The sequence below is a fragment of the Lates calcarifer genome, linkage group LG12 (assembly GCF_001640805.2).
Source record: "Lates calcarifer isolate ASB-BC8 linkage group LG12, TLL_Latcal_v3, whole genome shotgun sequence".
In the NCBI taxonomy this organism is placed as follows: Eukaryota; Metazoa; Chordata; class Actinopteri; family Centropomidae; genus Lates; species Lates calcarifer.
In genome coordinates, this window is record NC_066844.1 from 13758091 (window position 1) to 13786086 (window position 27996).

At 38.5% G+C, this 27996-nt stretch overlaps 1 protein-coding gene across 1 annotated transcript; it reads right to left on the reverse strand.

Annotated features, from left to right (window-relative positions):
* Positions 1-169: 169 nt before the first annotated feature.
* On the reverse strand, positions 170-27574 carry mitfa (melanocyte inducing transcription factor a). The gene is made up of 10 exons (XM_018699014.2): positions 27473-27574; positions 22034-22277; positions 9338-9550; positions 9150-9245; positions 8889-8997; positions 5727-5810; positions 5324-5380; positions 4946-5021; positions 4570-4717; positions 170-1685 (listed from the first exon to the last, which is right to left on the reverse strand). Exons 1-10 carry the CDS (start codon positions 27484-27486, stop codon positions 1281-1283), a joined length of 1446 nt encoding a protein of 481 aa, XP_018554530.1. The 5' UTR covers positions 27487-27574; the 3' UTR covers positions 170-1280.
* Between the last annotated feature and the right edge of the window lie 422 nt (positions 27575-27996).

Genomic DNA, 27996 nt, shown 5'->3' on the forward strand with positions numbered 1-27996 from the left:
GTTATAGAAACATTTATTAGGAAGTCTGACACAACATATTCATATAGAATTTTTTAGGGATGTGATGGAGGAAGTGTTTCTAAAGTGCAACTGCAGCAGCCACAGAGGAAGAGCTCAGTTGGCTGACTATTATATATAAATATACAAACAGATGATGAATGGTCAATGGATCTAGTGTAGTGTTCACACATGCACTCCAAACACAGTTTTTGTTGTTGTTTTATAAAAAGGCTTTACACACATCAGCAGGTGTTTTCTTTTACAATGTTAGCAAGAGTTGACAAACATTAAAAAATAGCCCTGTACAGACATCAAAATGACAGATTCCTCACTGCATATATGGACATTTACTTAGCTCAGAGTTATGCAAGATAATGTTGAAATCATTCAGTGATACATGTCTACAAAAAACAGCTACATTGGGTCAAAGGCTCCTGTGAGCCTTTGTTAGCATATAAAACATTTATTTCTCAATTTTATTTGACATTTATCATAAACAAAGTGTGATAGTGTATCATAAATCTTTGCTCTCTGTGAATAAAAGGAAAAAAAATAAATATTTGACAGTAATAATATTTTACAGTAATACAATAATAATACTTATTAATGCTTGATGTTTGATTTGTTATTTCTTCAGAATACATTAAGGGCATGGGGCAAAAATAGCACAAATTTTAAAATGTTTAGAAGGATGCTCAGTGCTTGATAATTTAATATCTAAATATCTAATTACATGCTTTTCTTGCAGTGAAGTCATCAGAATTTAGAGCACTGCTAGATTGACTGATTCAGTAATTTTACATTCTGCCTATAAAAAGTAAATCTTTTTTTTTTTTTTTTTAGTAAACTTGAGCATAACACTTTTTGCACTATTACCAATACATTTTCACATATGTAAGTTAGATCAAAAATTTTAAAAAGACAAAAATCAAAAAGGCTAAAAACGGTAAAATCATCAACTTGAATCTTGAGTCTTTAATTACAGCAGACTGAAGGCACTTTTCTCAGTTGCTTTGTATTTGTTCGTCAAGTAATTCTGAGCTGTCCATTTGTGTGAAATCAAGATTATATGACTGCATAAAAACGTTGTAAAACAGAGAAACTGTAATGAATGAAAGGTCACAGTAAGGTCACTACAATACATGGGCAAAAACAGGAATCAAGATGAAATTAGCTTCTTTATCCATTTAGTCATGTGGATGCCTTTAAGTCACTTTAATATAGGTGCCTCACTGATAGCAAATTGAAAGTGTCAGCGTGGTTCATGGCACTGAATAATGCTAACAGCCATGCTCCTTCTCCTCCATACTCGAGCTGGAACTGTGGTGGCTGCTTACATTGTTGGAGCCATCTGGGGACATGGAGGACAGCAGGGGATCACTTGGGGAAATTGGCGACAGGGTGTTGTCCCTCACCAACTCCTTCATTTTACAGGTCCTGGAGTTTCCATAGGGGCCAGCGTCCCCAGCGTCTGCAGGCATCTGGTCAAAGGTGATGGTGCCATTGTTGAGGTCCAGTGTGGTTGGAGGAGACATGTCAGGAGCCGAGCCATGTTGGTAGAGCTCTGAGGGACAGTCGCTGAGAATGGGCTCCTGTTTAATAGCTCGGGCCATCAACTCTGATGTGCAGACAGGTGAGGATGACACCACTGTAAGACCATGAGCCCGGGCCTGGATTTCCAACTCCTAGATAAAGGAACAAACAGACAAAACATGAACACTCTTAAACCTAATGCCACATTGGGACACCCACCAGATACATCCATCTATTATCTATACCACTTATTCGTTAAGGGTCACAGGGGGGCTGGAGCCTATCCCAGCTGACATCGGGCGAGAGGTGGGGAACACCCTGGACAGATCGCCAGTCCATTGCAGTAACCAATTAACCTGCATGTTTTTGGACTGTCCCCTGGCTGACCTGGGGTTCAAACAGTGCTAACCACTGCACCACTGTGCCGCCCCACCCACCAGATTAAGGCATATAACATCAGTAATAGAGAAGTTAAGGACAAAAAAGCTTACTGGAGTAGTTCAGCAATTGGGAAAATTGACACCATGTTAATGTCTAAACAATAAATATGAATTACAGGCAGCAGACCTAACCTAACCTTAGCTTAGCTTAGTATAAAAACTGCAAACAGAGGGAAACAACTAGCCAGCCTCTTCCCAAAGGTTAATAAACTCTGAAATTTAAGACCCAGAATTACTTGCAAAGTAAGTTTAAAATTTCTGAAACAGCTAACCTATGTCTTCATTGCATTTTTATAACCGATGTTATGCTGTGTAAAGTCCAGAGCAACTCTGCTTTTAATGTTGATGTTGGGCCAAACTTTGGTGATGCTCCCGATGTGAATACAAAACAATATTGGGAGATTGCTGGTGGCGTTTTTTCTGATCTCCATTAATAGCCAAAGTTTCTAATTTGAATGTTTCTTTGCAGAAGATAAAACAAAGAAAAGTAGCAAATTTTCACATTTAAGAGTCTGTGAATTTTTGTTGATTAATTTTTAGTCAGGGAAGTGACTGATGAATTGTTTCAGCACTAATCAGGATTGTACTCAAGTATTGTTTTAAAGAAACTTTTTAAAAACATTATAATAATATTTAATAATAATATTAAAAATTGTAAAATGATGAATGACAATGAATAATCTTCATATGTGTCACTGGTGAATCTATAACACGACTGCTCTGTGCAAAGCAAGCAGTGGAGTGTTAAATATAAACTTTGGTGAAAGTCAAACAGGGGTTAAAACTCAAAAAGTTCCGAGTCAGCATTCAGTTGACACTGAGGAGGTGGGCAGTGGTCGGCAACACACTAGCAGACGTATTGAGAGAGCTGTCACCTCTTCATCACCCCCTCCCTTTAAAGCACAGTGTGCCACCTCTCGCTGACCCCTGCAGCCAGAGTTCAGCGTTCAGGCTGCTCAGCTGCAAGGAGCTACGGACGACAACAAGCTCTGCTCCTCTTTATTTTACTCTACTCCCACTCAGCCAGCAACCCCCAGAGACGTGAGCGGAGCGATCTCCAGTCACACTTAATCAGAAAACACCATTAAAACAGAGAGAAAAAAAAGCACAATAAAACTTTAAATTCATTATTTTCAACAGGCTTCAGCCAAGCACTAAATGTGTCCCATATTACATGAAAATAACATTAACAGAAATAATTTGAACTCATTACTTCTAGCTGGCTGTGCTTATTGGTTTAATGTTGGTTTCATTCTGTAGTTTTGTTACTGCATGATCAATACAATTCCTTCCTTTTAAAAGCAAAAATGAAGTTAATGCTAATGTTAACTTTATGAGTGTAACACTACATTAAATCTTAAGACCTGTAAAAACATCCTATTTATTTATTATTTCAGACATTTTAAGGCCTAAATTTTATATTATTTAATTTATGACATCTAATGACTTTCTAAGGACCCTGTAATTTGTGACCTTTAGAAGTGCAGGTAGGTGGATTTTTATTACATTTGGGCAGAGCCAAGCTAGCTGTTTCTCCTGCTACCTCCTTGCTGAACTGACCAGATGCTAGCTGTAAACCTTATATAAATGTACAGATATGAAAATGGAATTGATCTTCTCATCTAAATCTCAACAAGGATGCAAATAAGTGTATTTGTTAGATTCATTCACTATTCCTAAAGTGCAAAGTATTTCATATGAGGTAAAATATATTCCAACATAAACTTCTCAAGCAACCTGCATGACATAGAAGCAAGTATATAATCGTATAATATTAAAGGATAACTAATTTGTGAACCTGGGATTTATTTTCCCATGTTTTGGATTGATAGGAAAAAAAACAGGGCCACTGCAAACAGCTGCCACAATGTAAACAAAAGATGTAATTGTCCCCATCAAAGTATGCCCACTAAAGTGCTTGCTTTTGCCACTGACAATGTCTGACATTCTGTATAGGGTTCCTTTTTACTAAAGAGTATGGTCCAGGTCCCTTTGTTTAACCAGAAAAATGAATATATATCATTAACAAACTCAACACAGAACACGGGAGTTGTTGGTCTACCACTGCCTTCATCGGTTAGTTTGTTTGTGTTACTGTGTGGTACTTATGTAAATGATCTGAATACTTCCTCCGCCACTGAAAGTCACACAGTAACACACACAAACTAATGTTGATGTTTCTGGTATAACACAAGGCTGTGAATCTTTAATAAAAAAGTCTATCTTTGTAGGAATCATTATAATAATACAGACAGACTACACCGTTCTTGCTCAGTGCCACGCCACTTTCAAAGATTTTTGTCACTATCAATAATTTAGACACAATAGCATGGGAATGTAAGCCCCAGGTTAAAGAATACTGGAGTTATCCTTTAATATGACACTATATACTACTAACTATCATGACACTGAAACACTAAAACTGTGTATTAGTGAAGTACTGTGCGTAACAGTATGCCTTTGGTGGTTTGTTTCACTTTTTTTTCCATGATTTGAAAATTTGACAAAAGTGGAAAAACCTTTACATCGCCAGCTTCTCTGAAGGGACTGTTTGGTTTGTTATGTATCTTTTTTTTGCCATCTTACAATGACCCACCTGTATACGAAGCATCAGATGGCGGTTTGCGTGTTCCAGCTTCCTCTGTCTGCATTCAAGTTCCTTGGCTCTCTGTTGCTCCCGCTGTAGCTTTCTGATATAGTCCACTGAGGCTTTCAGAATGGTGCCCTTATTCCAGCGCATGTCTCTGGGGTATAGAGGAGACAAAGATCTACAGTCAGAGTCAGCTGACCAGCTGACCAGAACAGCACAAGATTCTTTACGGCCCCTCTGAGTAAATAAGCCATTACACTTTAAGGACACTTGGACGCATGAAGAGGAGAATGTAAAAAACAAAGCTAATGAATAGACAGACAAGCACATAGGTGGATGGGCACACATTCATACACATAAATACACCAAAACAAATACTTACGGGTCATTTGACTTGGGTATCAAAGTTCCCAGCTCTTTGATGCGGTCATTGATATTGAATCTCCGTCGTCGTTCAACTACAGTTTGTCAAATAGAGGATATGGTTAGTAGAGAAGCCTGGTAGACCAGTCTTTACAGGCTATATAAGTAGGTCATAGAGTAAATCAGTGTAAAACAATATTTTACAAATATTTTAAGATTTTACAACTTAGATTTAAATTATAACTTAAATTCTAATATTTACACTACAATGTTTAAAATATCCAGTTACAACAAATAACATACGGATACAAAAATATCAAATCAAATTTCTTTCAGAAGTAAGTATCAAAAGAATCTCTGTGAGAATGAGCTATAAAAACTGATTCTGTGGACTTACTTAAATTGTGGTTGTCCTTCTTTTGTCTCTCTTTGGCAAGAGCACGAACTTCAGCCTCTGTGAAGCAAGGAGAAATGTGAATGCAAGCGCTTTGAGAAAACGTCATCATTTCATTAAGTGGGAAATGAAGCACTTGGTCCTTAAAATGATTGCATACTAGCATTTCATGTACTCATCTGTTAATTTACAATGGTATGCTGCATAACCACCACTAATACATCATTTACAACTGACAACATGTCAAATAGCGTCTCATTTTCTATAATTACAGGTTATTCATATTGTGTGCGATTTAGTCATTGACAAAATACTTTATATACAGTTTCTGACAATCAGATTGAAAACAGCTTTTACATTTAATGAAACATCATCTTTGTCACTTTCTTCATTTTGCTTTGCTTACCTACTGGAAAGCCCTCTGGCCTTTGATAGTTTTCATACTGGCCACAGGATCCAGGCTTGTCCAGTACTTGCTTCATGCCAGGAGCTGGAGTAATTATTTGGCAAATAATTGACTTAATAGTATCTTGTGCATTTCCAAATTGCACACAATATCAGCACTGGCCTAACGTAATGTTTTCACTTTCTATATTCTAATATAGACATGTTTGACTTACTCCTTGATGCAGGATTTAAGTATAATTAAAGCTGCGAGCAGCGTTGAACGGGCCCTCGCACCCGGCGCCCGTCGGGGGAGCGGCGACCGCGGGACCCCGGCAACCGCGGGGTCAACGCAGGTCGCAGGGCACACGCTGGCGTAACAGTTCACACTTCCCAGATGTTAAAATTTTAAATAAAAGCTTTTACGCTAATTATTTTCTGTGATAATATTTTTCAGAGCTCATCATCTGTGACAGCTCTTGGCTCTCTTGACTGTAACCTCTCTGTGGCAGCTTCTCACAGACTCAATCAACTCCTCTTCCCCTCCCCCTCAAACACAAACACAAACACACCCACACACACACACACACAAACACACAGAGAAATACCCCCTCCCAAAAGGAGATAAAACTCAGTTTTAACTTGAGTTTACAAGCTTTGAGCTTTGAGCAAAAGCATTTTTTTAAGTTCTGTTATTGGGTGCATATATAAATCATTTATGCTTAAACAAGGCTTATAATGAAGTTATTTGAACAGTGAATATCTCATCTGCCTAAAGTCAGGGCGAAGCCACTAACCAGCTGTAGGGATGGGTATCATTAGGATTTTATCTTTATCCATACAGACCCCTATCAGTCCAGCTCAGACTGTTACTGGTTTAAGAGAGTGAAGTTTATAGCAATTTGCAAAATTTGGAGATTAGTGACAAACTAACCAGTTAGACTACATACAGACAAGCTTTCATTTTAGCTGTTAGTAACAGTTTGCCATGAGCTTAACCAGCGTGCTGTGCTTCCTGTTAAACATGTCATGAGACTGTGGACAACGCTGAAAATATTACTTTACTAACTACTGGCCAAACAGGCGCTTTGACAAAGAAAAGGTAAAGGCCAGCAGCTTTTACTTTTCAATGCACTTGTCGTCAACTTGAGTGGCTTATATTCAGCTGGTTCACCTCGACGCTGGAGGACCTAGTGAACTTTTCCTGTCGCCGTACACTGAGTAAGACGAAAAAATCAGCTGACCCCGTGTGAAATTTCCTAACTGATGAAAACCAAACTGTAAAGACAGCATCAATCCACGCTCAGCTTTGGTCAAGGGGAGACATATGGTAAGATTACATGAATTCATGTAATCTTCTTTGAGACTACAATTTCAGACTTAACTAAGTCATTCACTAGTGTCTTGGCAGCGTTTATGGGTTCTTTAGACAGGTCTCTAACTGGTTTTCTTTCCAGGGTCATTGAAATCTTTGGCTTCCTACCTCTGCCAGGCTTGTTCTGCACAGTGTGGCTCTCCTTGAATTTCTCGGTGACGCTTCTCATTTGAGTTCTTGACGCTTGGAAATGCTGTTATAACTTTGTATATCCTTCTCCTGCTTCCTAAGCATCGACAATTCTTCAAGTCTACAGTGATTTCCTTAGTTTTTGGCATGATGCTTTCTCAAGTGACAGCTCAAATCTTAACTGAAGTTTTTATCCCGCGTGTAAAGCAGCTCTTGGCTCTCCTGACTGTAACCTCTCTGTGGCAGCTTCTCACAGACTCAATCAACTCTTCTTCCCCTCCCCCCTCAAACACAAACACAAACACAAACACACACACACACACACACACACACACACACAGACACACACACACAGAGACCCCCTTCCAAAAACCCATCAAAGAGTAATACAATGGCTCCATCTATAGGATAAAGTAGAGAGTCGCAACAGGAAGTTACCCTAAAATCTGAGGTTTGAAACAGGAAGTTGGGTTTCCGAACTTTGACGGGCCAGAACCGGCACACGCTTCGACCAAAACTAACAATTTTCGGAGCCAGTCTTCCAAAAAATTCCTCAAGGAGGGGCTGACAACATTTGAAGTGAATCTGGTCACCCGTCTAGAAACTGGACATCACACTATAAAATATGTCATTTCCTGCTATAAATAGGTGGTGCTAGAACAATTGTATGAATATTGACATATGGATGTGTGCAGATAGGTACCATTAACAATCCTGTAAAGTTTGATGCAGTTTGGACAAAGTATGGCCGAAATATAGCAAAAATAAAGCAACTTCCTGTTTCGTGGCGAGTAATCGAACTTTGAGGGGCCATAACTTCCACGCCCTTCAACAAAAACTCAAAATCTGCCGCAATTTAACATCGTCTATGTCTTAAGAACATACTATTAAGTTTTGAAGTCAATCGGATAATGCGTCTAGGACTAGTTCGCGTTCAAGCGACCCCTGGAAATGGCCAAAAACACACAATTTTTTCACCTTCCGGTCAAAATAAAAATACTTTCTGTTGGGTTTAGAATATGGCTCCAAGAGACTTTTTGGTGCGTCATGGGATGTTACATATGTGTGCAGATTTTCAGATTTTTAGGCGCAACGGGCTTGAGGGGCTGTTCCGTTTAAAAATGTAGGTGGCGCTACCGAGGCCATTTTACCACACCCATGCTCAAGACCCCTAAATTATTAAATTTTTCGCCGTGCCTGACGCGTCTGCAAATTTTGGTAAGTTTTCACGCATGTTAAGGCCCTCAAAAAGCCGATCTAAGAGGCGGAAAAAGAAGAAAAAAAATAATAATAATAATAATAATAATAATAATAATAATAATAATAATAATAAACAGACCGAAAACAAGAGGGTCCTTGCAACTCGTTGCATGGCCCCGTTGGGCCCACGCAACTCGTTGCTCGGGCCCTAATAAACACAATCATTTACAGTATAAATGCAAAAATACTGTATCAGGACAAATTACAGACTTTTAATAGTGTGTTTAAATCTGATTTGGCTACCAAATGAAGTGAGGTTTGTTGAGGTTGATCCAGTTATTAGTCACAGATAAATGTACTATACTGACTGTGAGTCTTAAACTCAGCCCAAATGATACCTACGAACAGTAAATCAACAGTAAAAAGAACGTGAAAATACTGAGTGTGCGTGTGTGCGAGATGTTCTTCTCAGTTGTTTACCTGTGTATTCCCTTTTAATGTTGGGTGGACAGGAATTGCTGATGGCAAGCCCTGGGAGAGGAAGTCCTTGATTGCCATACACATCGAGAAGGTTGCCAGACACAGGGAGCTACAGAGGATGACACAAAGTATCCAGTGTGTCAATATACAGTTATACATAACAACTGTATCTTGTTTTTTACTTAAATTGTCATAAATGAATCCCTTTGTAGTCATATTTACAATATGTACTGTATCCTTTTAAACAGGGGAGAAAATTACCGGGTTGTTCATTTGGAGTCCGGGATCCATCAGTCCGAGAACATCCTCATTATAACTTGACTCCAAGCTAATAATATCATCAATGACATCATCCATCTGTACAACATAAAATCACATTTCATGAGTAATAATATCTGTTGTAGCAGTTTATCCATTTATATTTCTGAATCTAATGAAATCAGGCATACTTCTTTTTCACAGTTAGAGCTGAGGGTGAGCAGGGCCATGGGACTGTTGGGGGCGCTGCTGGCGGGCCCAGGCGGCATGCCGTGCTCAGGGGGCTGGCTGGGGCACTGGTTGCCAGCTTTACCACCCAGGGTGGTGGACAGATACTGCCTCACCTGCTGCCTCTGAGTATGCTGGATGTGGTACTTGGTGGGATTCTCCAGGTGGGACTGCACCTACATAAGCAAGCCATGAACATTTGAATAGAACATAAGATTTCATCATTTTCATTCTTTTATCAAGTCTGGTATATGACACACACACGCACACACACACACACACACACATATATATACATAGATATACTTGTTGTCTTGTATAGTAGATTAGAAGGCAAAGATCACAAACAATAGCTAATTCATAAAAGAAAAAAAAACATCATCATCATTAGCATTAAGCTGCCTTTTGAAACCTGACTGCAACGCATACAAGTTGTGTTCAAAAAATTCTTTCTTTTCCAATAACATTTCAGATGTTTGCACATTGTGTCTGTAAAGCGTCCTTGGGTCTTGTGAAAGGTGCTATATAAATTCAAGGTATTATATTACTATTATTATTATTATTATTATTATTATTATATCTTCAAATTACAGCAGCAATGATCTCAAATGTACAATGCAGATTTTAATACCATCGTTTGCCCCGAGACTGGCTAATTTTATTTAGCGGAGTCTAAAACTCTCCCTTCCACAAAGTGGACACTATAGAACATGTCAGTTTTGTCACATGGTCTTTGAACTAAATAAGTTTTGCATCCATAAGCTTTTCTGTTCCTGTGTAGTTCTCATAGTATCAACAGCTGCAAACTGGTGTACATAATGGTTTAGCAGAGATAATGACACAGTATCTAAAGGTACATAAATAAATAAATGCTGTTTTGACCAGGATCATCTTTTTTTTCTGGAATAATGTATGGAATGAAAAATCAACTCATCTCACCTGATAGTGGCTGTATTCAAGCATCTCCAACATGTTATTTGAGTGGTAATTGATAAAAAATAATCTACATACAGTAATTAATCCCTTTGTCTTGTTAGCCTACAATGAAGACAGCAAGCTAGTTTGTGCAAATCTGAGAGGGGACACTAGTCCCGCTCAATTTATCCAGGGCTTGAGGCTCATTAGTTATGCAAGTTAAGAAATGGAGGAGGACACTCAGACTCATCCTCCCACTGCTGTGTTGTTCCAGCTTAACTATGAATTTATGTCTTTATAGAACCCATTTGACGTCACCACCTCCAGCTCACAAAGGAGTCTTTCTACTGGTTGGCCAGTAGTCTGCGAAATGAAGCTTGCTGAAGGCCAACTAACGTTTAATCTTTAGTTATGCTCATCTAGTATAAAACATTATTTGTTCTGAGCACTAGGAGCACAACTGATACCACTGTTTTGCTACTAACTAGCCATATGAAAAGCCAATGTATGGTGTGTTTACTAATCCACCCATTTTTGGGATTTTTAGAGGTTAATTACATTTAGCCGTCAATTGTTTTGCAGTCACATTGTTGCAGGGTAAAGACGTGAAAGTATTTTCAGGCTTAAGGGCTCAGGGAAACATATTAAATTTAAATATTCACATATGGCTTTGTCCAGCCAAGGTCAGCTATCTTTGTACTAGAAATCATTTGATATCAATAATGATAGCACAGCAGTCAAGAGGAGTATATCTGCTCCACAGCTTTTTATAGACTTTATTTTTGTGAATCAGTTGATCACGGCGCCAAGCACAGTCAATGGTGCACTGCAAGGGGCCCAGAGGGTGTGGTGATTGACTTTTTAAAAATTTTGTAGTCAGGAATGCATGCTGGAGCTGATTTGGTGGAAGTGGGGTGAGGAGATAACCCATTTAATCATATGGTTCCTTTTAAAATTAGCGTAAGATGCACAGCCTGGAGGAGGAGGAGGAATTTCTATAAATTAATATGCAGTATGGTGCTGTAAATTGAATCAGCTTGGGAGAATATGACAAGTTTGATAGTCCAGTGTGAAGAAGAAAAGAGGGGAACTGAATGGAACAATAATTTGGTCATCCATTTTGTCCCTAATATGTATAGAAGATAATGCATATACCGTAAGAATAAGAGAATTAGGCCATGGTGCATATTGATGGTTCCCTGCTGGCAATAATTCCACATATGTTTACACTGTAGCTTCAATCACAAAAAGAGCTTTTGAAACCAATGGTAAATCTGACAGAAATTTTGCTTTCTCTTGCCTACATTTATACAGACAGACTCAGAGACAGATTTATCACCTGTTCAGTGTATTTAGTTCATTTAAATCCTAAGATGTCTGAGGGAAGAAACCCTGAATGAGCACTGTGTTCGGCCACCAAGAATTGTGATATTTTAAGGATTTTTCATTTCCATTTGCTTCATTCTAAAGTAAGTGATGTGCCAGAACATAAATATTTAGAGCATAAAATCAAAAGATTGCACCAGTTTCGCAAAACCACAGACCTTTAACTTGCTGTATTATTTGGAGGAGAAAAAAAACAGAGCAGTGGCAGCAAAGACGGGCAACATCAACAACTGGCCTTGAGTCACAACCTTAATGTCATGTAGTGGTCTCTCATATGTAGTAACCCCTTTTTGAGAAGAAGACCCAAGACAACGCACTTGTAAATAATAGCAGGACCTTTCTCTTTCAGTGTATATTCTCTTGTCCTAAAATAAGAAATTCTCAATCTCAGTAAGTTTGGGTTTTAGCTGGTAGAATGTATCACGTTTGTGAGTAATATATGAATAAAGGGGAAAGCCAAGAATAAACCAAACATGTAGTTGGCAGTCTTCTCCAGGGTGACTGAGCACACCATTGGGGCGGCTGTGGGAGGTAGAGCAGTCGCCCACCAATCAGAAGGTCGGTGGTTCGATTCCCGGCTCCTCCAGTCTGCATGCAAGGGTATCTTGGGCAAGATACTGAACCCCAAATTGCCTCTGATGTGTGTGTGTCACATCGGTATGAGAATGTGTGTTTAGAAAGCACATTATATATAAAATATGTCCTGTATGAATGTGTGTGAATGTAGTGTAAAGTGCTTTGAGTGGTTGAAAAGACTAAAAAAGCGCTATATAAGTACAGACCATTTGCCATGGTTCACTGTCTTGGTCAAAAACACAATACAGGCAATAAGTAATGAAATGTGTGAACTTCTAGTAAAGGATCAGGCTCTTTGTCCAGTAGTTCAAACTGTTTATACAAACTTGAAATTAGGTTTTATGTTAAATAGCACATAAACTTTTCCTGTCCAGCCTGTCCATCATTTGGATGTCCCAGCATTTTGCTTACAATTAAATATTTTCAAGCCCATTTGATAAGATGTACAAACTCTAATTACTTTTCAGTTGCATTCAAGGATAAAAGAGACAATGTCTACAGTCTTTTGTGTTTATTTAAAATTATTATTTAAGGCATTTTATTCATAATAACTTGTTTGTTCCAAACTTGCAGCAACACTGGATAAGCTGTGTATGCTTTTGTGCCACCAACACAGTAATTGTAGCTTTTTAGGCTGTAATCAATATTCCACAGAGGGATAACATGTCATGGCCAAATTCTTTTCCCGTTTTGGGCTCCCTAATGTAACCATTGAGCACTTGCCACAGTGTTGTCAATTATTAATTGCACTCAACTGAAAGGAAAACTATAGCATTGATTATTTACAGTATTGTGACTTACATTCCATGATGATGTGAATCGGCTTTCATGCAATGCATTGAAATCTGACTTTATGCTTTTTTATTTGTGATGCTGAATGGTAAACTATCCCTAGAATCCAACATTTATGCAAGGAATCAAGCTACTTATCAGGATCTTCACGTGTGATGAAGTTCTAACAGTCATGCAGCTGATTAATGCAAACAACTACCACTGTGTCTCGTGTAACGCTGCTGGGACATCCAGCATCATGTCTTTGTGTGGATTATTGGAAACTCACTAGGAGTTGGTGAGGTGAGCACAAACACAAGGGAAGTGCCCCCTGGCTGGACAGACCCTTATATGATAAAACAGAGAAAGCATTCTTTATAAACTCATAGTAGAGCGTTTCTTTGTCTCCCCTTCACAGTGTGGCCTTTTCCTTCAGCCAAACCTTTGGGTTGGGGGGGGGGGGGGGGGGGGGTATTAACAAGGGATGTATTTCATTTATCCCTACAGCAAGCCGAGCTCCCACTTTATTCACAGACTCTTTGTGAGGGAGAGGTTTATTACCTTCTCAGGGAGAGCACATGGGTCCATGTTTTAGACTTCTGCCCTGAGGACCAATAACATTTCGAGAGATAGTCGTCACTCCTTGACCCCTGAAAAGAAACAGATCCATTCATATCTCTCGACCAGCTCCACTGTGTTTCTTACATCCCTGGCAACCAGCCACCCTTGAGGGCATTTTTTCAAAGGAGGATGCTAAACATTTACTGTGTGCTAAAATTTAAGGGCATGGCTACAGTAGCTACAGGAGCTACTGACAACCTAGGCATTGCTTTCAAATCATAGCAAAAGCAACAGCTTGTCAATAACACAAGTGCACAGAGAATAGATGGATAAATACACAAATTACTAAAGAACCACTTGAATCAGATCTCTAATGAGAGTGATATTTCTGAAGTTAAATATCATCATACCATCATATATTAATGACTCAGCTTTGTGCTCTTATTCATCATAAGTATTAAATTCTTACATGCATTGATATCATTTCAGTTGATATGATGGTGCTACAGGAATTCACTTCTTCAAAAGATTAGCTTTGCGCTGAATATGAGGTTATGTATTCATAGCTTTATAAACAAAATAAACTACAAATGTAAAGCCTTTTGAGTCTGCAATGTTCATTGAGTCTGATAAATACTCAAAAAGAAAAACATCATAATGTCCACTTTATAGGGAAAGCTAAGTTTGAGTGTAGTTGAAAGTGCTAATTTATCAAAGCACCTGTTCACAAACATACATTAGCAGAAAAACAATAATCAGGAAGTTGCAAAGTTGCCATCAAAAAGTTTCAAGACTGTTCCCATTGTGGACGATTGCACGGTAACATGCATTCAAGTGTGACCAGCAACTTTTAAGAGTCAGCATTCAAGCAATCAACATCTGGCCTTGTGTTATAGATGGTTTTATGACCACTTGGAGGTGCACATTTGTGATTTCACCATGGAGAAGGGGCAGTACTGTGTCGAAGTCTGTGAGGATCTCTGTCAACTGACTGCAGAGCCTGCAGTCTCCAAGACCAAAGAAGACACAACATCAGGTCACAAGCAGAGCAAGAGTGGATATTGTTACAATTTTGTTTTCATACAAGACATAATAATTCTGGAAGTGAAAAAAGTATCCTTTGGTTGGAAATCACTACCCTATAGGACATCACTGACATATTATATGACATTTTAAAAAGGCCAGATGCACTAAAAATGCAAGCAATTTCCAAGCACAACAGACCTCACACAGAATGTCAGTCTTTATTACAAAAATATCAACCGTGTATCAAACGGCAGGGTGATTACAATAAGGTTCTTTTAGCTGGCATCAACTCCAGTTTGTTTTCAGCCAACCTGAATCCCGAATAATGCATGTAATGTGAACTCACCAAGACATTTGGAGTTGCATAAATGTCATATCAAGCAACCTGGTACAGTGGATCTAGTCAGTGTAGTCAGTGTTCACTTGAGGAATGCTTAGATAACATAATCATGAACAAATGAGCTATATATTTCAGACTACATAGGACTAGTCCCACTGAACTACATGTAAAACATACTAACCTGTATCTTTAATGATTACATTCACCCATTGACATCTGTCAGGAGACTTATATAATCTGGTTATTAGCATGTGCTTAGCAAGAGTTTATTTATACTTAATGTCAATAAAGAGCAGATCTGCTGTGAGAAAATTACAAATATCACAGTAAGAAGTTAACAGAAGAGGAGATACAGTGTTTGTTCTGTTACATACAGCAGCAGTAAGATTTCTTGTTCTTGTCGTGTTTAGATGCTTTCTTAGTTCTGTTACAGCTCACCTCATCTCAGCCCACACGTCAGATAAAAACACAAGCCCTATCAATTGTGGAGTTTGACATGGTTTGAAACAACTGCAAATAATGTTTCTGCAAAATGTTGAAAAACCTGTCCATACTTTTGGTGCCTCTCGGTCTCCAGGGGCTCTCAGAGGATACTAGCATCTCAACATGTGATACACTTATTAAAACTACTAGTTTTACTTTTGTCAGAGTTGCCAAAATTAATATTAGCTTCCTCTAATGTGAGTGGAGGTCACATGGGCCTTGCAACTGTGTACAAATGAAAGCAAACCTGTACCTTTGTCAGCATCACTGAGTAAATATGAATTTAAAAAGTAAAGTATGAAGGGATTTACAAATGAATACTGAAAACACCTAAAGCTTGCAATCAAAATGGTCTTCCTAGAGTTATTCTAGCTTCAGTGAACAGACCACATAAGTGATATAATGATGGGCTTTTTTAAAACAAAGTCTAAAGTGGTATTCAGATTTCATTGGTAAATGTTTACTCGTCCAAAGTTGAGAAAGATGAGAAGGTCGAACAGATAGCAGCCAGTTAGCTTAGCTTAACATAAAGACTGGAAAAAGAGGAAAACAGCTAGCCTGGCTCAGTCTGAAGGTAACCAAACCAAATCCCAGAATCTTCTACAAACATCTGCTGGCACCCTCCAATTCTGAACAACACCATGTGAATCCTGAATATAGGCTTACCATTGGCTGACTAGCCCACTAAGCACGCACAGCACAAGAGGAATATACTCTAGCTACCCACCATCCTAATATACCCCTCTGAGTTGTAACCAGCAATGTTTATTCATGAAGTCATCCAAGGTAAATCAATTCTTTCGTGTCACTTGCCCATTTGATGTAGGCCTACAGCAAAAGGTAAATTTGTGCATATCATAAAATACATCTAAACCATTCAGGTAGGGGCCTACGTTTTAGCAAAATGTTTATTCAACAGGGCACTTAACTCATTTACACCAAAGAAGACACTGAACACTTACAGGCCCAAAGTGATAACTGGAACTGGATTTTGAGATGAACAGCTGCTACATGTGCTGATTTCTGCCATCGCCGCAAGGAAGTAGATTTCGGTCTCTTGCCTAATGCCCTTAGTAACACTTCTCTACAGCAAATAGCAGCTACTGTAGAGACAGACCATTTCATCAAGAGGAGGAGCTTGACACAAAGAGATGTCTTCTCTGCTCCTTACCCTGTGGCTACATGGTAACATCAGCAAGAATGTAACATCCTCTTCCAAGAACGAGGCACATTGTCGAGTTTGTGTGGGATTAGGAACATGCACTTGCTTAACTGACAAACAATAAAGCTTAATTTAGCAGCTACATAAATACACAGAGCCTTGTTATCATGCCTTGTGCGGGGCTATGCAATCTATCAGCTAAGCTTGCTACCACAGAGTTAAACAGTAAAGCGATTCAAACAAGATACTCTATGTTCCCTACGAGCAGCAAGAGAAAGGTCATACAGACCAGCGCTATCATGAAGTGCAGTATTATCTTCTAGTACTGTACTGTGTCCGTGAAGATATATTTCAAAACAATTTTAGTACTACACTTTATCTGTAAAGATAATGTGCAGTACTAAAAAACAAAACAGACAAATCTGTCTATGTGGAAAATTCTTGCGGTGGATTTTGAAACTTGTGCAGACATGGTCTACTCTTTGAAAACGTTATCTTGAAGAATCAACTGGCTACTAGAAATTAAGAACAGAGCTCTAGGTATACTCTGATGAGTTTAATAAACAAAAGGCTCTCTTAGCTCAGCCTCAGCTCAGTTTGAGACCTCAGACTCTACCCTGAAAATCAAAGAGCACAAACATGTAGCATTATTCAGCTCAATGTGCCTGGAGTTTGAGGAAAAGGTCAGTGTAAACCACTAACGTCTGCACGTGGAGTTGAATCTGATGGTTTTTAAAAGTCAGGGTTTCTCGGGGCCATCAAATAATATATGACTGTCTTTGATCTCATTACTAAATACATTCAAAGCCCCATTTCAGGATGAACATTTTTGGGATAGATCAGTTCGCAAAAACAATACACTATGTCTTTCATTGCCACAGGAGATTACATATCACATTTGTCATCAGTTGTATAACATGGCTCTAACGGTCAAAGGTGTCCGTTTTACTCAGCTACTGTACATATTGCTGCTGTTACAATAGTGCCCATAAAGACAGTAAAAAGTGTTTCTAAAACTAAAATATGATAATAGTTTTAGTACATGCATATTCACTGAAATGCTTGAATTAGAAAGTTGTGTTATCCATAGACACTTAAAATGAGAGTGGTGAACCAAAACATTAAAGTCCATGTAAAGCAGTAATAGTAATGTGTTCTGAGTTAGTAACACTGGGGGGCATGTCCACTGAAGGTGCTGAAGCTACGCCCACTCGAACAGTGCAGCACAGTGACAGTTAACACACAGTTAACACACTGTCTTGCCAGATGCAGGGAAGACAAAAACTACAATAACTTGCAGCCGACCGGGAGAAGCATCAATGCTAATGCAGCATCAATGCTAATGCAGCTCTTCTATTTGTAACGGTTTTAGGGGCGGGGTTATGTTCAGTGGTGGCTTCAGTGCTTCCCAATCTTGAGAATAAAACTAATAGAAAACTGTGAAACAGTCTAACTCCACTTTGCAATAATAAATGGTTTACCGACTTCACACATGTTTTCATGAACTATTTTCTGACATAAATAATGGCAGTGGAAAGTAACGCCAATGCTAATTCTTGTTTTGCCTCTACTTCTACCACTTCTTTTCTTTTATTGGAGTTAGCATGCTAACCACCTATCCCTGTCCCCTTCCGTGTTGTAATACTATGATCAGATAATGAGTCACTGTAGCATCCAGTCTGCCCTCAGTCCAACATGAGAGGATAAAGAAGTAGGGGTACCCAGAGGGCATTTTAAAACCTCTTGTCTTGTAAACGTAACAATGACTGAGTAAACGGCTGTTAATGCTAACATTGGCTATGTAGCAATAACAAACTTACATGCACCTTTAGCACCTTCAAGTGTATGGAAACAGCAATAATTCTAAATTACATAGATTTATGTTTTAAATTACTAGATTTTAAGACTTGTTCTAAACATGGGAGATATGACAGCACAGGAGAACATCAAGTTGGGGCTCTTAAAATGTGAGGTGGGTTTGTAAGAAGATTTAAAATAATACAATCATGTAAGTGAAGAGAGGTAAGGGCACAACAATGACTGATGTGAAATTAATTTGTCAATAGAGCTTTTTCACAGCAAGCACGTTTGCATGTCAGACAAGGAGAAGCACAAATCAACAACATTATATGTGCATTCCAGTTAGGTGAGCTCGGTCTAGTCCCCATTGTGCTCACTCACTCAGTCATGGTTTACTGGGATGCATGCTTTTCGTGTCAAAATGTCTGCCATGAAAAAGGTCTATTTATCACTGATTTTCTGTGTTAATTCTAAATTTTCATGAAACAGCTCTTGGCTGTTTCGGTCTGAAACACAATTTAGGATTTTTTTTTTTCCATCTAGTGCTAAGGTCACTGCCACTGGTAAAGCTCTACTATCATTGTTCTATAACAACGCTGATAACATCTAAGACAGCACGGATGTGCGCACAACTCAGCCCCTTGGAGAACAGTTGCAGTACACAGGCAAGAAACTTTCTTAGCTGTTTTGTGCTGTGGAAGCACAAAAAGGTCCCATTGTATAAGGGACTTAGCCTCAACAAATAACTTTGTGTTTTAAGTTTATTTGCTCATGTTATCATATGTCTGTGACAGTTCTTGGTGTTTTACTTAAGTACATGTATTATGTCATTTCTTTATGTGAGTGAATTAAATAACATGCTTTTCTGTTGTTAGTTTGCATATACATTTGCCTTTGTCTGTATAGTACAGTTTCACTTGAGGATATGGGTTTCAAAGGATCTTCCCAATAGTTAGGGTTAACCCTAACCCTAACACAATATTGGACAAAATATTGCATTCTCCATTATAATAGACGTCTCAAAATGTGTCTGCAGGGGACCTTTATAACACCATGTGATAACAGCACAACAGCTGAATCTCAGTCAAATGGCAAGAATTCACATTTGCTGGTAGTTCTACATGTTGCTTATAGATTACACTGGGTCAAGAAGTCATTAGACTGAAATAGTCATTTCTGAAGGGTCTTAAGATAAGTGCTTAGTTAAATCTTGTCAAGGTCAACAACACTGAAAAAAATACAACCAATAAAAAATAAAAACTTTTTTCAAAAAGCGTAAAGATACAGAAATACATTAAAACTACACAGATTAGTTTTCTGAACTAAGAGTTTCTTTCTGCTAGGAACTAGGATGTACAAAAAAGGGAGAGAATGGCAGGTGTGATTGCTACTGTGGCTTTAGTTTGAACAAACATTCTATGTTTTACTGGTGAGACAGATTTTTTTTTTATTAATTTAGATCAGAGATTTTTTAACAGTAAGGTGGGTCTCCCCAGGGAAGCACTGGAGAGCTGATGGGCATGGCAGATGGAGAAACATGAAGCAAAGACACTGCATCAGGTGGAAGGGATGGCCACAAACCAGTGTTCCAAAAACAATGTTAAAAAACAAGTTAGTTATTTTAGTTGGCTAGCTTATTAACACAGTCAGCGGTTGGGGCTGTTGCAGTGGCTGTCACTCACAGCTCATGGAGGCAATTAAGGTGCTTGAATTTGCACCAAAAATCTTTCTCCTTGGAGTCACAACTCCAGGCACTCTGACCTTGCCTGAGAATATGGGCAACATGGGCAATCAGGACCTGTCAATATATCTAGACGGATGATTAATTGTACTTTCTCCTTCTATTGAAGGATTGGCCAGATATTCCTGAGTTGCTTTGTGCTAGACTTACATTGACTGGCCAGTGGGTGGAAGTGTATGGAGCAACACTCTACTGTCCAACGTGGTGGCTGATGTCAAAACCTATGCATATACAAAAAAAAAAACAGCTTTTTAATAGCTGTCAATTGTAGTGACCACGGGTGGTACAGAGGTGCAGTGGTTAGCACTGTCACCTCACAGCAAAGGGTTCCAAGCTCGAGCCAGCTTTTCTGTGTTGCATGTTTTTACTTCGCACTCTGTTTACATCCCCCAAAGCATCAAAATTATGACAGATTAAGATTAAGATTAAGATTAAGATTATCTTGCAGTGTATCAATTATAGTTATAGTTTCTTCCTTAAATGATCTCAACTCAGAATCTAATTATAATTATTTATTGCTAACCTCTGAATTAAGTGTAACATAAAACTCTCTCCCTTTGCTTTGATCCCTATTTCACTTGATTCTGACCAAGGTCGGAGGTAACCTGGCTAATTAAAGGTCCCCCTCCCCTTTTGGACAACCTCCTCTGAGCTTTATGTTTTCACTTTCATGGTCCAGCAGCTCTGCCTGGTACTTCTAAGCTAATTTTGTCTCGCATGCACGGTTTTAGGGGGGTCTCTGATAATCCACAGACAGGTTAGGTTCAAACAGTCATAAAGTGCTCACCCAGGAAACTGGCATTGTCTGAATTCTGTGAAAAAGATAGTGTAAGAAAAAGTTTCTCCACAGTTTTCCTGTTCTATCATTAGCACAACCATCCTTTAGAACAACTTTCAGAAGAAAACTAGTATGTTTTCCAGCCCATTAGCAAAACCGAACAACAATAAAATAATTTTCTGTTTTGCACAGACACGCAAAGCCACGTGAAAATAGAGAGCCACGTGCCAAAAGACACTGTGGCAGGATTTGATTTTCATGCTGAAATAATGTGAAGTGGTATAGTGCGACAAGTGATGTCATTCATAACCTTAAAAGAATGTCTCTGTTACCCAATGGCAGAAATGTTACACTCATCTTGCAGAACATACTGGATGTAATGATATCACATGCATATAAATCTGTGATAATTGACAGAAATTCTTTTTTTTTTTTTTTTTTTTTTTTTTACTTGTAGGGATAGAAAATCAATAAATCCAACACAGAAAACTATATATCAATTGTGTGACCGGTTGGAATTTTCTTTCATAGCCATTTAAAATTCCTTAGAGGGTGAACACTGATACCTGGTCCTGATCTTTAATGACGTCAAAATGCAATAATTATGCAGTTGTACATTAATCTTAATTATCTAAAAGACATAATTATTAATATGTAAGAGTTATTTCTGAGATATATTGCAAAAACAGTTTCTAATCTAATTTCTAATTTATTCCCATGCATTAAGGGGCCATTCGGTCATAGCAGGAATCAAATGAATGAAAATATGTCAGTGTAGTGGAGCAAATAGGATTAAATGAGTAGAATGCCAAATGTCTGGAAACAGGAATTCTGTCAAGAGATAATCCCCCCTGTGGATTTAACACAGTGCACTCTCAGAGAACTGTATTTGTCTCTCAACTGACACAGATGTAGGAATTTCTGAAGCCAAAGTCCATGATCAATTTGAATGTGATTTAAAGAAATGGAAGAGTTACATATAATCCACTTTCCAATACAAGGGCCGGGAAAACTCAAGAATCCACACAAGAACATCCACCACTATGTTGCCTACGGAGCATTGTTACCTTTCACATCAGTTGTCACTAATACAGGTGTACCAGACTGTTGGAAGGCTTACCTTGAGAATTTCCATGGGTGGCTGGTTCACAGCAGGCCGGACGGGGGGAGGTGTTACATGGACGGTAAAGCTGTGTCGGGTGCCGTGGTGCAGAAGGTCCTTGGTCGTCCTCTCTCGGTCCTCCCTGCGCTCTTGACCCTGCCAACGGGCAAACACTGGCTGCTCTTGGATGGGTGACGTCACGGCCGGTAGAGGTGGGGGACTGTGGAAATGCTTGTAGAGGCCATGCAAGTCCGGGGGAGCACTGAAGACCCCAGCCCACCCAAGGGCAAAGAGGAGAGGGAGGAGTTAAAATCGGGATATGTAACATACTGGTGTGTATATGCACAGCCAGTGTTATTGCTCTGAGCCATCCTAAGTTAGTGAGCAATATGTGGTATTGTAGTCGAGTACAATATAATGATTGAGAGAGGGGGAAGCCAGAGATTCTTTTACTGAGAATATGTTATTGTTCTTTGAATGAGGGTGAAAGATGCACTTATGTTTCAGGGAGGTTATGGCAATTCGAGAGCAGTGCTAACCATCAACACAGTGCTGCCTAGTATGTTTTCATGCATTTATGATGAATTGTAAAAATGATTACTATTTCATGTCTCTTTAAAGCTTCATTTACCTCATTTTTTTTGTTGGGCAGCAGAAACAAGGTGTAAACATTGCACAATAGCAAACTATTGCTCATTTAGACACTCAGTAGACACAGAGAAACATTAGCATTTATTGGATGTTTGTGTCCACCTAAAGAATGAAAGTCCAATATTCTCTCATTTTAGCTCTGCTTTGGTCTCCCCAAGCTCCTTCAGGAGATACGAGGTGTGATCAAAAAGCTCCAAGACTGTCCCTGTTGCGAATGTTGGTCTTCATGTCGAGGGTCATCACCAATGACGAGAGGTGGGAATACAGAGTCTTCGCAGCAGAAGAGCCAACAGCCTTCAAAAGACCGAGGAAGGCATGTCTTGCTCGTATTTTTCTTCAACATTCATCCACCTTCTTCCTCCAAGGTCAGACTGTCAATGGTGAGTTCTGCTGCACCTTTCTGAAGAGTCTGATGGAGGACATTCAGTACATACTGTATGACTAGAACTGTGGCACTCCCTACCTGCTAAAATCATTATATTTGGCGTCTATGCTATTTCTTCCTTGCCCCAAAATCAAGTTCAAAATAAAGGCTTGCTGTTTTGACACGGTGGAGGAGATCCACTGTGTATTGCAGATAGAACACAATATTCAAGGAGTATAACAAGCACCACAGGAGCGCTGGAGTGGTGAAGCACTGCATGAGATGACTTCTTTGAAGTGGAAGGTGGCCAAATTGAATGGACTGTACTTATATAGCGCTTTTCTAGTCTTTTTGACCACTCAAAGCGCTTCACACTACAGATCACATTCACCCCATTCACACACATTCATACAGCACATGTTCTATATACAAAGTGCTTTTCTATACACACATTCACACACCGATGCGATGCAATTTGGGGTACAGTTATTTTCACAATACCTCATTAAGGACATTTGACTCTTTCAGAATGACACACACTAAGTACTACTATAAGTCATGCATCCAACTTTTAAGCTTTAAAATTTGGTTATACTGACCTCGTCATGGATCAAAGCCATGACCAATGCTGTGAGGTCAGCTGGACATGCGTTGTTACATTTAATGGTCTCCTTATAATAGGATTATAATCCATTGTAAACATACAGTCTCTGACCTGCTTGTGATTGGTCAAGAGACTAAAAAAAAAAAACAACCAATTTTTTAAAATACTGTACAATAACAATAATTATAGTAAACTATGACACTTTGTCAGTAGTGAAGCCTCTGCAGTAACTCAATAAATTCTGCCCTGGACACTTTTAATTACTTGGTGACAATTTGGGGTTCAGTATCTTGCCCAAGGATACTTCGGCATGCAGACTGGAGGAGCTGGGAATTGAACCACCGACCTTCTGATTGGTGGGCAACTGCTCTACCTCCTGAGCCACAGCACAGGAATCAGGTAGTGTTTGCTTGTAATAGGCACAGTCTTTTAATTTTTTGATCATCTCGTATCTGCCCCCCTGGCAGCTCAATGCCCAACTGTGGCATCTAACTTGATCGAGCTAGATGCCAACTTTGTCAAATCCTGAGCAGGTAGCATACAGTAATTTTTAATTTTTTTTCTGTTTTTAAAATGATTTTTCCACTGAAAACAGCTACCTGCTGTGTCTAAAAACAACACTAATGAGAGTGGTAAGACTGAACTAAAACATTAAATTTGAAGCCAAGCAAACCAAAACAATGAGCCAAACTGTAAAGGTGATAATTCTTTGTGGATTCATGATCCCTTTCACATACACATGGGCATTTGATCAGTTGTTACATTTAGAAATATTGCCCTTATTTTAAAAATAAGGGCAGCTTTAAATTCCAGTTTGGTAGTCGTAACCCCAATTTGTCCCAATTTCACTAGAATGGAAAGCCATGTCCCTAGTTGAACAAAGGCATTACCTCAGTTGTTAATTCTGTTAATTAGCCCACCATCAGCAGCCAAATTTAGTTTATCCTCTACACTCTGCCAGATCAGAGAATAATTTGGTAAACTGTTGTGGATTATGTGCCACCAGACTCCTAATAACTGGTCTGTTGTGAGGCAGTACAGTACCTGTACCCCTTTAGAAATCATTTAATCACAGCTTCGCTCACGTCTGTCCAGTCTGAATTCACCCTTTCAAATCTGCAGCATATTTGAGCAGACAGCGCCTGCACATCCCAAACCAAAATGGATCTGGCAGTGCACACGCTGTCAGGATGAGGCATTCCCCGAGAAAATGATCCTTTTGATAAAAAACACTTCAAATCCTCTCAGCCTGTGCAGCTGTGCAATAATCGCACTAATTAGGCTGGCATGTCAAATCAAGCCCCCGGTCTACAGCTATCACTTCGGCATCATCAGTGGCAGTGCTTCAGGACTAGCACAGAGGCTCTTTTTGTTTTTTTGTTTTTTGTTTTTCTTTTCTTTTTTCAAATCAAAGAATATCTTAATCATTCATAGAAATCTGCACTGTTTTCCTTAAAATGGATCTTGTTCATTCTAGTGCCACATAACAAATGTAAATCTTATACATTCCCAGACTCTGAGGCAAAAGTGTAATTTATTGTGTAAAAGTGACCTGAATTGTTTTCTGGGTAGTTTAGTCATTTTCAGTGTTTGCCTAGTCATTCTGGTGATTACTGTTCATGCATATTTCTTATTTCCTGATTTCCAAATTTCCTAACTTTCCTTTTCTTTCTTTCTTACTTTCTTTTGGCCAAGAGATTCATTTCTCCAGAAAAGAACTTTGCAGAAATTTTTTAACGTAAATATAATGAACATTAACCAAACAGTAATAGAGAGTAGTGAATCATCGTTTGATGTGCGATTCATTTGTTAACCCTTGTGTTTTCCTGAGATTGTCTTCTCTTCCTCTTATTATCTTGGATCGTAAGTGCTGTGTAAAAAATACTGTCTGCACCACTCACAGACAAAGAGCATACACACATCCACTGTGTTGAATCATGTTTTACAGCTGAGGTTTCCCTGCTTTTGGTTTCTGTGGTGGACCACTGAAACATGTCATCAGTTCAAAATCAAATGTATAAATTTATACACAGTTATCATTAAGTTAATAAAAGTCATGTCAAGTATGTAAATTTAATTTAGGTTATTAATAGCACATTAATAGCATCCACAAAAAATATGATTTCATTGTAACATTTGTCATGGTCATCACATGTACCCAATATTATGCCAGTGTAGCATTCAATAGAAAATACATTTTGTCACCAAGTAATTGAAAGCATCCAGGGCAGAATTAATTGAGTTACTGCAGAGGCTTCACTACTGACAAAGCGTCATAGTTTATTATAATTATTGTTATTGATTTACAGTATTTTAAAAAAATTTGTTGTTGTTTTTTTTTTAGTCTCTTGACCAATCACAAGCAGGTCAGAGACTGTATGTTTACAATGGATTATAATCCTATTATAAGGAGACCATTAAATGTAACAACGCATGTCCAGCTGACCTCACAGCATTGGTCATGGCTTTGATCCATGACGAGGTCAGTATAACCAAATTTTAAAGCTTAAAAGTTGGATGCATGACTTATAGTAGTACTTAGTGCGTGTCATTCTGAAAGAGTTAAATGTCCTTAATGAGGTATTGTGAAAATAACTGTTAAATCACCAAAACGTCACTTGACTCTAATGGGCTGAGTTTGTTTTAGCTCCAATAATTTATTGTAAGCAAATTTAAACAGTCTAAAACAGTATTTCTGCCACATTCAGTCACTGAGCTCTAACTGCATGCTGTATAATAATTGTAACACTGTTTTTTGTGTTCACATCCATGCTTGTTAGCTTGCACTCTTCCTTTTCACTATCTTTGTGGGAACTTGTTAGCATGTTATCGTCACTAACTGTCACGCATCAGAATTGCATGAAAGCAGAAGTAGGAATGTGTATTGTGATCCCATATAGGTAGATGTTTGTCATTGTGAGCGTTCATGATACAACTCATGACTTACCTGTGTAAGTCTTTGTGTACCTGTGGGCATTTAGGGACTTAACAAAATTCCTAAACATGTGTTCAAGCTTTAAGTAGTCAACATAAATAAGAATGTGACTGACAGGACCTTTCTGATTTATATTCATTAATAATGTTAATAGAAAGTAAATATGTAAGGTACATGAAAATACTTTTCTCAACACAATTAACTGGCCAAAAAAAAGAGAAATAGCATGAGTGATGTTCTACATATATCCACTCTGGTTTTCTTGTTCCTTAAACATACATTAGGAAATATTACTCACTTAAATTTCAAAACCAAATATCTACAATATCTAAACCAAATAACAAAATGACCATGCTCACTCGAAGCTGGACTGACTGAATGACTCAATGGAATACTGTTGACTATTTACTGCTCATACTTTCCTTGAACAGATAGATCACTGACTTATTGCATCCAATGACATTTCCTGACCAAACAGCAATGTCTTGACCCAATAATGTCAACCATGTCCCAAGCATTCTATGGCTTTAATGACTACATTCATTGTGTCTTCAACAAAATCCATCCCACTGACTTCTGTTTGTTGAATGTAGATGAGAAATGGCTTTTTGTGGTTTTCACAGACAACGGTCATTTTGCTAAGGCCAGTGAAAATGATTAGCCTGCATGTGTAGCTCAGACACACAGTTGATGTGTTGCCAATTGTTAGGATGTGGAAATGATATGAGCTCATGCATAACGCACTTATCCAGTTGCTCATAAACATCGGTTAACAAGGAAAAAGGCATATTGAAACACAGGAAACAACATTGTAACCTTTATACTGAACCAAAGTGCCATAAATGTCCAGCATTAATAAAAAATAATAATATGTTTTTTAAGAGGATAAAGGAAGCTTCTTACCTCTTTATTTTCATGTTTGCCAGTGACTTTAGGGTCCCCACTTCACTCTTGCTGTGGTTTGAGGAATTAGGTCCTTTTAAAGTGCTAGGACGTTAGGACTTCCTGGTATGACTCAATAATGTCTCACTTGCAAGTTGACACAATGACAAATTCCAGATGTCTTGTGGTTTAATTGTGCATATTGGTTTGGAGAAGGAGGTCGAGCAGTTCTGTAGTTTTGCAACAAGAACAGTTATCTAGCACACTATCTGCATCATTCACTCCAACTAGTGAGTGGATCCAATTGAGTGGTGGATTATAGAATATTTTAACTGAGACGTTTTATAAGGTCTTCTGTATCTCAGTGTCTGCAGGATCATGACTGTATCCACTGGGTATTTGGAGAAGTGTGAACTTATTTATTATTTTTTTTATCTATCTATCTATATATATATTTTTTTTTCTTTTTTATAGTTGAGTTGCTTTGAACTACAAGCAAGCTTCAGAGTCCCACAAAAGTTTTTTTAAAATGGACAAAGCAATAG

Bases quoted from the DNA above. Each gene is read 5' to 3' on its own strand.
- mitfa (XM_018699014.2), bottom strand. The intron at 9,246-9,337 runs GTATGCCTGATT...TATGTTGTACAG, and splicing joins GCTCTAACTGTGAAAAAGAA to ATGGATGATGTCATTGATGA. The intron at 4,718-4,945 runs GTAAGTATTTGT...TCTATACCCCAG, and splicing joins ATACCCAAGTCAAATGACCC to AGACATGCGCTGGAATAAGG.